We start from the raw sequence: 13,202 nt of genomic DNA on the forward strand, positions 1-13,202 counted from the left end.
GAGGACACACAAGATTAGACAAACACAAACTGTTTTCCTTCAGTTTTTGAAGCAAATCACATTTTCCACCTGAGATAACGTGCATGCTGGCCTGGATGCCAACCAGAGTGTGGTCAAAGCTTATCTCTGTCCTTTCTGCCAGAAGTTCCAGTCAGCTTCTTCCGTAGGTTTACTTATTCCTCTTAAGCCCTCATGCTGGTTGTGTGTTATTACAGATTGCTGCCTCTCGAACAGTGACCTTGACAGGTAACCTCAGAAAATAAGATGAGGTGAGACCTCATCACAAGCTGTTTTGAGGTCACTTGCTTTGTGTCCCTGGTTCTTCAGTTTGGCAATAGAGGAAAGATGCAGATTAAGTCATCCAGCAAGTACATTCATGAACTGCACTGTGTTAATGTTACACTAATGACATTTTTTTCCGTCTTTCTCTCTCCCTTCCTCTCTTTTTCCCTATCTGTCCTTCTCTCTTTCAGGTGGAGCGAGAAATAGCTATTCTAAAGCTCATAGAACACCCGCATGTTTTAAAGCTACATGATGTCTACGAAAATAAAAAATACTTGTAAGTATCAGTGGATTGCAGTCCAGTTTTGATTTATGTAAAATATATTGTTTAATATATGAAGTGTTGATTTGAATGCCAGACTAGTCTCTAAAATGTTCCCAAATATTTTGCTGGGCCCAGGAGCAGTTTTGATTGGTGTATTATGATTGCAGGGCAAGAGTGATAGTTCAGGAGTGTGGATGCTCCATTAGTACTGGCATGAAGCATTTAATTTGGTTGTGCACACTAGGGGGCTGCTAATAAGGAGAGGACGTCTCCTCAATGTAAACACCCTGACATGCTTATCAGAAGCAACACCACTGCATTAAGGAACATTAGCCATGAAAAGTGGCAGCCGTATTAGTCGGCTATAGCTGCTGCACACACGCACTTGCAGGCACATTAATCTATTAGTTGACTTTAACAGTGGTGAGTGACAAGTCCATCGGCCGTTCGTAGTAGCCCTGCTGATCTACAAGAGACTGTTTGTCAAATAATTTAATTAGTTTTCATCTTAAGCTTACAGACCAAATGAGATTGGGCATGCAGGACTGACCGTAGAGAAGATAGGAATAGCCAAATCTTTCGCTTAGTATTTGGTTTATTAAAATTACATTCTTTGCGTGTTACTTCATTACAGTGGACAAATTGCTTTTACATTTGTTTGACCAGTGACTCGACTACACACTGAGCTTCACATCTGTGATGTCATTTGGCTCCTTATTCAGATATCGTAACTTAAAAGCCAATAATTGATGCACACACATCATGTCTGGAACTAGGAGTCCCAGCTTTTAAGATTTATTGTGCTGCTGGCAAGCCTCCTATTGCAAGCTGTTAAACAGGTGTGTTTAGAGGTGAGAGAAAAACGAAAGGAGTTTGATACATAGCCCAACAAATTTATATTTATGGATTCCTCATTGCTACAGGTGAATGAGTGATCGCATCACAATGTTAATCTGAATTATGCGTTGGAGAAAGAGAACTGCTCAGAGAAAGAAGGTTTCTACATTTTAAGGAGACTAAGTGCATGATTGCACTTGTTGTGATCCATTTCGTTTCAAATTTTGTGCTGCATTAAATAAATAATAAAATGAATAATTGTAACACTAGCTAGCGTTCTATTAAAGACCTCTGCGTATGTTTAATTAGCTACCATTCTGACGTGAGGTCAACAATGAATTGATATTTGGGATTATGGTTTTACTGTACTGTGAGGCTGAGGTGTACTGATCCTAGTACGGGTCATGCTCTTGTGGTGTTGTGGTTCTATAGTTTCTATAAACCATGACATCTTCATCAGACACCCAAACCTGGTAATTACCCAGTTTTTTCAAAGTCCATACCTCATCTTTTTAAAACAGATTTTAACTTACAAAATAAACGGGTGACATTTTTTATGACAGCTTTCTGTCAACTCTTTTCTAGAGCCAGAGTTAATTATTATATTGTTACTACTGTTGTAATGGACTACTTTAATCAAGGTCATTGTATATAGAAACTGTGTTTATTTAGTGTTTTGTAAATGTATTAATGTGAGTTCACCTACTTCCGAGTGATGTGTTGTTACACATGACAAAGCTACTGAGGAATGGCACAGCCAGCTTTATTGGCTTTACATGTTCAGTGATATGAACACGTGCTTTTTAGCCAAGTACACTTGCACACATTTCAACAGCAGATAGAAAGAAAAGAAAGGAGTATTTCATGGCCTGTCTTATTTTCAATTTGTCCTGGTGAAGATGGAGGGAGTTTTAGCACAGATATATGAGTGGCCAGTCTGGAACAGGGGCAGGGCAGGGCTTGGCCTTCAGCCCACAGATGCAGCTTTGGGTCTGGGTCAGCTGAGATCCATCTTCTCCCTGTCCTCTCAGGTCCCCTGAGCATGTCCATGTAGTCAGGATGACAGACTGCACTGTCACAAGCTGGAAGGTGGCCTGAATACTGGCATTAAGAAATGTGATGGCAGGAATGATTGCATGCATTTGCATGTTTTGAAAAGTAAGAGAAGAAAAAAATATCTGTAACAAGTACTGAGAATATATATGGCAAAGGGTATTTTGAGGATTTCCCAATATCTCTTGTTTCTTTACTCAAGTAACCAAGTGCTGAGACAAAGTCTCACAGAAGCTACCATCTGTACCTTGGCAAAATCTTTTGTGGGTTACAGCTTTTGACACCAGTTTCGCATTTCTTTGCAGTGTAATGCAACCGTATAGCATCATCCCTCTGATGCCTCCCATAGGATATCACAGTGTATAGTATATCAAAACCCTTCACATACAATTATTATATTACTTGATGCTTCACTCTATGACTTTATGGACAAGTACAGATGATAAAAAAAGGGGGAAAAATCACAGTGATGTGGCTTGTGGTCACTGATCCTGGATGTTTTGTCTGTGTATAATGGCCATGAGGAAACAGCAGTGGGGTTGGAGATGGTGACCCACCTGTTTTCAGGGCTCTTTATAAATGTTGTGTGGAGAGCACAGGTATGTGTTCTGTTCTCTACAAGGAAAAATGTTCTTTTCAATGTGTATAAGAGCTTTTTTCTGTTGTTCGGCTACTTGTTTTATCTCTCATTCTTCCATGCATTCGCATGTCTCCTCCCTCTCTCTGTCTTACAGGTACCTTGTGCTCGAACATGTGTCTGGTGGTGAGCTGTTTGACTACTTGGTGAAAAAAGGCAGATTAACCCCTAAGGAGGCCAGGAAATTCTTCAGACAGATCATGTCTGCCCTAGATTTTTGCCACAGTCATTCCATATGGTAAGTACCAAGATCCTCATGCAAAGTGGTTGTTGTACCTGTTAGTTGTTTGGATGCTGTGAAGGTTTGGTTGGAGATTCCCAACCCTCATCTCTAGGGCTGAAAAATACCATCTTAAGTGTAAGTGAGTTAGAGAAAAGAAAAATGCCAATTGGCATCTTCCAATTTCTGATTGACTGAATACACCTGATCCAGGTAATCAGGACTGCTTAGGTGGAAAAACAAACAGGTCAGTATTCCCTGAGGACCAGGGTTGGGAATCCCTGGGTTAGTCTAGTGGAGGTGTACATATGAAAACAGTAAATTAATGAGTACTTCCTATCTTTACTTATGCTATTCTCTGCTTTATTACATTTAAAAAGCAATTATAAATTTGACACAAATAATAATGAGAAAGGTAGGATAATACTGTAATTGAGTTTCAGGAAATTATAAAAGTATGTGTCTTGACTTTATTATGTAAAGTGCCTTCAAATGACTGTTGTAAATTAGTGCTATATAGATACAGTTTAATTCAATGGAAAATGTGAGATGGGATCTAACTATATGTATGCCCAATTATACCTGACATAAGAGGTCTCTTCATTTATTTTGTACTACAGTGAATAAGTGGAATTACTTTGCAGTACACATTTTCATTGAGCACTTAAAAGTATAACAGTCACCTTCATTCATTAATGTTTTTTTTATTCAGGTGTTTATTTTCTGCAATCTAGATAAAGACAAAAACAAAACGAAACTAATAAACATCCACACTCAAGAAGTGTAGCAATTCATTTGGCTGTCACATGACATTACACAAATAATTACCTCCCAAATAATGAATTCTAAAAATATACAGAGAAGTGAGGCAGCTCTGAATTTCCTTAGATTAGCCATTGCTTTTGAGTGCTGCATTTCTCTTTACTGTAGTTTCTACACTAGTAATTCAGTAAGGAAAACTTGATATTATTGACTTTCTCTTTAACATCTAACGATGTAAGACACAGACATAGGGTAAGATACAGAAGTCAGTTCAAACATTATCATGTCATTTAAGGTTATGCTTTAGTAGGCTACCTACTAACTACTGGCATTCGTTTTGTGAGGGAGACATGAGAGTCTTTGAGGCTGTCTAGAGATCGAAGTAAATATAACACCAGGTGCAGCAGATTTATAATCTAAAAAGTTTTTGCAGGGATGAAATTTGGGTCGACTCAATGAGCGGAGTTTGGGTGGACAGATGCCAATTTATGTCCCGTTTAGTATTGTTATTAAATGTTGTTACTTTAGTTGTTATTGTTACATTAGCCAGTGGGTTTTCTATGTTTTAAGTCATCCCACAATCCCTAACACTAATTGTTTGATTTTTATGCATGGATTATTTGTGCCATGACCACGTCAAATTGCGGTGCATAAAATTTTACGATAATAACCTACTGAGTCTACTAGCATGCGGAGCAGGTGCCTACTGATGCATGTCTATTGTGCTGAAAACTAAAAAATGGAGAAATGCCACTGAATGGCATATTACATTACATATTTACTACATTACATATTTTACATATTACATATTATATTATACATTACATATTTTTACTACTATTTATACTACCATGCATTGAGTCTTTGCATTAAAATTTGCTTCCAGGTTGTTACTACTGTGACACAATATGTTTGGCTTCAGGGGGTAATTAAACTGTTTGCCAGCTCACAAATGAATGAAAATCATATGTAGAAATCAAACATGTCAGCAGGGACTGATTTTGAGGACTTGTTTATGTCTTTCTTGTTTGTATGTGTGTAGTAAGTGTTAGTGTACTTATTCATTTGTGATCCAAAAGCAAGGCAATGAGAATCTTTCCTTTCCAGACTATCTTCACCTCTGTTCTTACTTTTGCCTTCATGTATTGCAGAGCACAAGGACTACAGAGCAGAAAGGGTTTAAGTGTATTTATTTTTGCTTCAGTCACAAGTGATTTCCAGTTATGTAGCATAAAGAAATAAAGAGGCCTGCATGGACTCATGTAAAATATGTATTATGTGCGAGGATAAACAAGAGATATGGAAAAAAGAAAGCATGTAAAATGAAGAGGCAGCACAGTGCCTTTTTACGGTAGGTGAAACAGTGCAGCACTTTTTTAAGGTTTCAGCTTTGCATTGGTAGCATACTTTTATTACCAGTGATCATTGTAATATCTCTGGTCCTATATTTTCCTTTTTATAGTTCTACATATTTCTATATTTAATGTACAGTTTTATTCTATCAGTCCATCGCTCAGTTGGAAGAGTGGCCGCCTGCTGACCACAGAGTTGGAAGTGCTGGTCCTAAGCCCGGTAGAAATTAGGGAGGGTTGCGTCAGGAAGGGTGAATCAACACGCGGACAAATGATCCGCTGTGGTGACCCTGAACTCACAGGATAAGCTGAAAGGTCAAAAAAGAAATAAAAAAATCCTATTTAGTCTTGCTCTGTTTGCACAATGTATTTTCTTGTTTAATCATTGACTATGATGTTTCTGCCTGGGCCAATGTCCTTTCTCCTTGGCGCTCCTACTAGAACCAGTTAAATCATGATGATTTTTTTGTGTGTGTGCTGCTCTAGCAAGAGAGAGAGACACACACTTCCGTGTACTTTCATGCACATTCAAACAGGAATTTGATGGTCTTAAAATTCATAGAGAATTAAAAACACAGATAACTCTCTAAGATAACTCTCTTATCACTGGAAATAGAACAAAACTGTCCTACCTTATGGGAATGAAAGTTAGAAGTCTTTTATCAGTCTGTGTAAATAACTGACGGTGAGAGGAAGAGATTAAGCCAATTAGCAGAAGGCATCTGGGACTGACATTAAATGCATGCACATGCTGGGATTATCGCAATTCTTTTGTACCAAGATTCACAAGAAGACTTATCGCTCCCTTTTTTTGTGTGTTTACATTGTTGCTGTCTCCTCAGATCCCCTCACTAGCGCTCTTCCAAAATGATGCGTTGTAAATTTATCACGAGGAGAATTATTTGGGAGTGTTGCTGAACCTACTCACCCTCCTCCCAACCTCAATTAGGGGCAAACAGATTGACAGATGTAGCCCTCACCCTCCTTCCATTCCCACTAATGAGATCCCAGCATCCCCTCAATAAAAAGACATTTTTGCAATCATTTCTTCCATTTCTATTTGTCTGCACAAGGGACTTACGCAGGCTATTAGAAGTGCTGGCTTTTCTCTGTGACTCACCATGCAGAGGGGGTTAAAAACATGCTCCTAAGCCCTTCTTTTCTGAACACCTCTCGTATTTACTTCTTCCTATTGCCTCATCCTACCGATATGCACCCATATTTCCATCCTCAAATATCTCTCCTAAGCCGGATAGATGTAAGTCCTAAAATGAATGAAAGAACATAGAGCGAATGGGTTGTTTATGACTCAGTGTTTTTTTCTCCAAGGCTTTTTTTTTTTAACCTGGAAGGAAACAAAGGGACAAAATGAAGCCCATGAAGATAGCTGACGAGGGAGATGAGGCAAAGATAAGTAAGGATAGGATAAAAACAGATACGAGAACGAATCATCAGTAAATGACATTTACTTTAGAAAACATTTCTTGTGTGTTAATATAGATCCAGAATCAAACTGGATCTGGATTCTTCTTTCTCCCTCTCTGTAAGACAACAGACATTGCACAACCCACATTTATTGGTATTTTATTTATGTAAAATTTCACTTTCTTTGAAGATGCCACAAGTCAAGGTCAGCCACACAACCACACTGCTACAGTAGAGCTGCTTTGGAGTTTGTTTTTTCGCGGCTACGAAATCAGAATGGCTGCTCTCGAGGATGTAGTCATCGTATTGCATATGAGACACTAACACAAATACCTGGAAAGAGATCCCGACAGCTTTGGCAGCATCTTGTCAGTTCTGCCATACAACAAAGTGCACTCTCCTGAGAAGTCGATGTGGCAGTTGTCTGTAATTGCAAACACCCAACAGAGACACAGATTGATTGGGAGGAGTTGTGCGTTTTCCTTGAACACTTGACAAGGTTTTTACCCAAAATTGGACAGTAATATGCACAGGATTTGACAGAATGTGATGAATAAGATGAATAAACAATGATAGTTTACATACTATATGTCTACACATACAGTATGGGTACTGTATTTTTGGACTTGCTAGAAAGATATTCTATGTTAAAGCTTTTGTACTTTGGTGCTATTATTTTGTTCTTCTCTGAGCAATAAATCAAATCAACTTTTTCAGTATTAATGAAGCCAGAGAGACGACTATGGACTCACCAATAGGTCAAGTGAACCAGAGTTGATTCCAAACACATTATAGTATCACCCAGTAACTTTGTCCACCTACTCTCATCACACCACTTTATGCTGTGTATACTGTACATTATGTGTTATATGTTGTATATGCATGAATTAGTTTTACATATTTTATACATTTACACAGATACCATTTACAGACACAAATGCACAGCAATCAGTGGGGGACTGTCCTTTACCTATAACATGCTGTGCCCTCTTTTTCACCCTGTTCTGTTTGCTTAGTTATGACTTAGGTCCCTCTCCTCATAACCCAGTTTACAACCCAATGTGTGTGTGTTTCTTTAGTGACTGTGTATCGATAATGACTATTGTTCACAGTGTCTCCAATCGTCTGAATAGGTAATGCAGAGATTGCTAGTGCACCTTTGATGAAAACACTGTTCCTCAAACTCCAAGCCTCCTCATGTACACACCAGGTCCAGAAATCAAAATATTCGCTGTAGCAAAGTCATGCATATCAGCCATATCCACCTGTCTCTCTCTTTGTCTCCCTCACATTTCTTCTGTTATCAGCTGCTTTATTCCTCTCTTTATCTTTCTTTTAAGCAGACCACTGTTTCCTAAACTTTCTACAGGTGTATTATGATTTATATAATCATATACAACAGTGAAATTTAAAAAAAATCACCTTCACAGCTAGAAAGTCTAAATAAAACAGTCCTGCAAGTTCACCTAATATTAGCATAATGGTGATGTATGGGTACATACATTTATTTGCAAGATTTACTGCTTTTCTTGAAATCTGGTCAAAAACTTTTGACCAGAAAATGATTTCTGTTTCTATCTGACTCATGTAAGGATTCTCTGTCATCAAGGTCATTGTTAACCCAAAAAGCTTTTCAGTGACAGCTGGACTTGAAGTCCTTTATGACGTTTTACCTCTCATCCAAAAGTCTTCCTCAGTTCTAACCGACTTTCTTGGAATGACAGGCATATATACTCTGTGGAATTGTAGTGTCAGTGAAACTTTGACGGTCACCTGTGGGTTGCTGTTCCACCTGGCATTCATGAAGGAAGTGGGTTGTAAGTGGTGTCGTAGGTCACCTTCTCTGTTGAGGGAGCATCATTGCAGTTTGATATAAATTGCTACTTTGACGCCTTGTTCAGTCCACCGGTCATCTTTGTCTAGAATGTGGACATTTTTAGCTTCATGGAAGTGACTGCTGCCTTTTGGATGCACCTGCATGAGTGGAACAACAATCCACAGGTGTCCATCGAAGTGTCAGCGCACTTACTTCTTCACACTGCATGCCTGCCACTCTAAGCCAGTCAGTTAGAAGTTTGGGATTAGAGGTGAAATGTCTTCGAGGACTAGGTCTCAAGCAAGTCCAGTTGCTACAGAACATCTCCTTTGACTTCTCTCCTTTTTATGTGTTTTATCTTTCTAAAACAATTCAGTTTATGTTATTCTTCCACCATGTTTACTAACCCTATCTTCTGTATGACCATCTCTTTATCAATATAGCAGCTTATCCCCTTGTGGCTGTTTATGGCTGTGTTTGTTGATATTCTGATATTGTTCTCCAAGGAGACAGCTTGTCCAACAGGCTTGCCTGTGGAAAGCCTGTACTTTCACCATATTATTATTATGGCTGATGATCAGCACAGAATGGAAATCTTCTTTCTCTTCCTTCTTGTCTTTATACTTTTCTGATATTTCCGTCTCCCACCATGTCAGTAAGTGGTGAACTGTAACTCAGTGGGACAGGGGCAGCTGACAGTGAGAGCAGGTAGAAAGGAGAAAATGAAATGAGGTAAAATGGGCAAAGAAAATTGAGCAGTGGGAGGTCGAATGAAAGTTGTAGGTTGGTTTATGATATTTGATGTAGGAAGTATGGCCTGGTGCTTGTGAGGGAAGCTCTAATAGAAAGGCGGGAAGGCTGGTTTATTGAGGAAAGTAAATTGGAGGTAAATAATGTAGGTCATAAAGCTGAAAATGGTCAAGAGGATAAAACGGTGAACAAAACAGGATGAAGTGGAAAAATAAGCACGAATGACTGTTTTAAGAGGAATTGTGGACAACCATGATTTTCTGTGTTAGATGCCTGATGTTGTTGTGGGTTTTTAATATCTATGCCACTCCTTCACTCCACTGCATTTCTGATGGCTTGTCTGTTTATTCTGCCTCGAAGGTCTGCTGCTCTTCCAATCTTCCCCAGTCAAACTCCTGTGGATTAGGAGCAAACGCTGGGTTGCACACATAGATTTGGCACAACAAAGCAAATAGTTTACTTATTATAAATATAGACATCATTGTAATCCCACTTTTTACTGACTGCATTACATGCAACAATGCATTACTTCTCCAGCGTTGTTCAAACCCTCAAAGGAATAGATACGAAAGCCCCAGATGGAATGCTCTCGTAACCATTCACTAGAGAGGCAAATCTTGTGTGGGGGGGTCTCTGTGCTTTCCTCTCAATGCTAATCCTGTTTATATTCAAATCATATGAAATGAAACTCCTGAAACGTGTAGGGCAAGAATGTACAGAGGCACTAACTCCTGTACTATAGCTACTGTATGACGATGGAAATCTGAGATAAAATGTGAAAGTAGGTGAGATGGTGTCAGAAAACTTAACCGAAAGAGGGAAAAATGTAGCTTGACTAATTAGAGTGTGTTGCTTTGTTTGGGTTGTGTTTACAGTGATCACTGGCACAAGGAAGAGACACATGTAGCGATTCTATTTGGGAGGAGACTTCAATCAAATCTGTGATGACACTTGAGTACTTTTGCACCAGCCTGTCCTTACATCTTATCCTTACTTTGGGTTTCAAATACATGTGCTTTCTTGGGTTCTGTGACTTGGCTACTATAAATAAAAAACAGTCACACATCCACCAATCACTTACTTTGGGCAAAAAAACAAACAAAAAAAACAAACAAACACCAATTCCATTAGACAGCAAAAATTGGAAAAAAGATAATTTTATATTTTTCATCCCTCATTGCTCTTAATACAAAATTAACCCCATTGGCTAATGAACGATTGTGCCTAGCACATCCAAGTCAGCAGTTAAAATGTTGTCCTCTTCTGCTAATGCGATAGAATATTAGCCTAAAGCATTTTCAGTGAATGTGCTTGGTCTCTCACTAATTGGGTCAGTACAAGCCTAAAAAAGTTTGAGAGAAACAGTAACGATAGAAAGAGGAGGATGACACAGAGGTGTGCCACAGGCTAAATTAATCTGTTTCAACTCGAAATGATGGTTAAAAAACCCACTTTAGCGGCAATAATGGAACCTAAAAATGCTTTACTAGATGAAAATGCAAAAACAGATGTGCTATTATCCAAGCATGGTTATATGTCAAAAAGAAGCATTTGAGCCATTTGTGTTAGTTTCAAGGGTTCTGATTTAGCTTATTTGTACCACCCTTATTGGTGTGATATCAGGCTTAGCAAGAGGCAACATGAAACATTCTAATTCTAATTATGTTGGATATGTCATCATGAGATAAGTATATTTTCCTTGAGCTTGAAAATATTGTCACAAAACTGCTCATCACCATAAAGATGTCTGAGATATTAAAAGGATGTGAGCCCCAAGAGAATAAAACCATTACAACCTTCTGTAAAACAAAACATGTCACATGGTATGTGCAAATCATTACAGGCAGTTAAAAGCTCGGCATCAGATTGCGGGGATCATGTCTAACAGCCCCACTGGGTTTTAAACCTTGTTCAATCAAACATGTAGCCACACAGGTGCGCCCTTCGAGACCTGTGCCACAGTTTTAACAATATGGGTAAAGATAATGGAAGGCAATACTCATTCCTCTAAAGAAGCCTTAATATTTGGTAAACTTAGTTGATATCTCCCCTTTGTTCTAAATGGGCCAATTGTAGCAGTAATATTTATACAGTTTGATTTGTGGCGAAAACTGTGTAAAACTGTGCAAAAATATAATACTAAATATGTACTTATGTAAGTATAAATATGTACTTTCAGAGTATTTGGGGAGAAGTCATTCCTCCAAAACTTGTTTATAACCTAGTGGTGCACAGCTTCCACATTTCAGGAAAGAAAAACTACATTTACATTCAAACTCAATGCAGCTGTTGAATTCGGTTAATAACATTTACACCTGCATGACGGCTGAGACATCCCTGCTGCAAGGCCTGCTGTGTGAGAAAGATTACAGTAACAAAGTGTAGCCTAATGTGTCAGAGAGGCAGTTTAATGTCCTATTATGGATGCCAGGGTCCTGACAGCCAATAAAGCATCTAGATGCAATCTGTCCCCTTGATACTGTTGGTAGATAAATACTCAGCTGCCTTCTTTCTTTTGCGGATCACTTGAGGTTTGGCTCTTTGTGTGTTACATCTGATAGACATGTGATTCTAGTTTGTTATGCCATGTATATTGGTCTTTAGAAAAAGATTTAGTTTGCATTTGTGAGCGTTGGGCTAACAATTTGAGCTAATTGCAGTCGGTCTCAAACAGGAGGTTCTTTCCACAAAACTATAATATAGCAACCTGTGAAACCCAGCTACAATCAATGCAGCAATGTTAAACCAAATTATTTAGCATCCTCTAGGTCCTGTAGTCAGGTTCCTTTGTTTACTTAGTAATGAATTCACCTTCTGCCATGTTTAAACTTTAGTCACAAGAGAATGAACTTTGCACTGTCTGAAACATTTTGTTTCCAGGAGAAACATTATTTTTAAAAGCATTTTATCGCAAAAAAGCATTTTTATCGCACTTGACACTTTTCCAATAAAGGTAGGTTTACACACACACACACACACACACATATGTACTTTAAAGATTTACAATAGAATTCTCAGTGGTACCCAGTTAGTGTTACCTTCTTTTGTGTGGTTTGACAGTATATGTTCAAAGGTTAACACTCGGACTACTAACATCCCTACAAACTAATGTTTTTTTTGTATTTTTGAAAGTTTTAGTATTGAAAGAATTGTTTTAGATGCCGTCCAAGTCTTATTTTAATTATAGCAAGAATCATAGACACTGCCAGTGTGATAACAAACCAGCTGACAGATAATGCCCCAGGACAGGAAGAATTTTATACAGCATTTGATGTTGTCTAAGGTTAAATGTCCATTGTGATGAGGCACCCTGCAAAGTCAAATGCATCCAGCTATTGTTCCTTCCCTTTAATATCATTAGTCTGAAAGGAAGATGAAAATCTAGATCATGACATTCTGACAGGGCTGGGGCTCCATCTCTCTCACTGATTATAAAAATCATAGACAGATATGCACGTTTAAACATATGTTGAAATCCAAATGGATGAATATCCATGCAAGAATGTGTGATGTCTGTGCTTCCCTCAGCCTTGGCAGACATCAAAAGAACAGCACAGTGTGATGTAATACAACCCTCAACCCAGGAAGAGATGTTAAATCTGCGATAAAGTGCTAGCACTACTCTGCTTTTAAAAAGTCACTCATCAAAATTGAGATTTTAACCTTCAACACAGCAACAGCATGATATGAGAAAGATATTACTCTCAGTGGTCCCTTTTAAGCAGGGAGATGGCATCCTCTGGATATTATCCCCCTTGCTGTGTTTAGTGTTAATGTATGGCAGCTAATGAACACCACCTCTG

General features: G+C 38.5%; 1 protein-coding gene across 6 annotated transcripts in view; it reads left to right on the forward strand.

Moving 5' to 3' along the window:
• brsk2a (BR serine/threonine kinase 2a) overlaps positions 1 to 13,202 on the forward strand; it is a 149,464-nt gene that overhangs the window by 103,650 nt on the left and 32,612 nt on the right. For all 6 annotated transcript variants that reach the window (XM_067502135.1, XM_067502140.1, XM_067502136.1 and 3 more), the window contains 2 exons: positions 474 to 559; positions 3,172 to 3,312. In XM_067502135.1, the coding sequence (XP_067358236.1) occupies positions 474 to 559; positions 3,172 to 3,312 (227 nt within the window). The remainder of the gene's footprint in view (positions 1 to 473; positions 560 to 3,171; positions 3,313 to 13,202) is intronic.

Source organism: Channa argus, chromosome 4, assembly GCF_033026475.1.
Source record: "Channa argus isolate prfri chromosome 4, Channa argus male v1.0, whole genome shotgun sequence".
In the NCBI taxonomy this organism is placed as follows: Eukaryota; Metazoa; Chordata; class Actinopteri; order Anabantiformes; family Channidae; genus Channa; species Channa argus.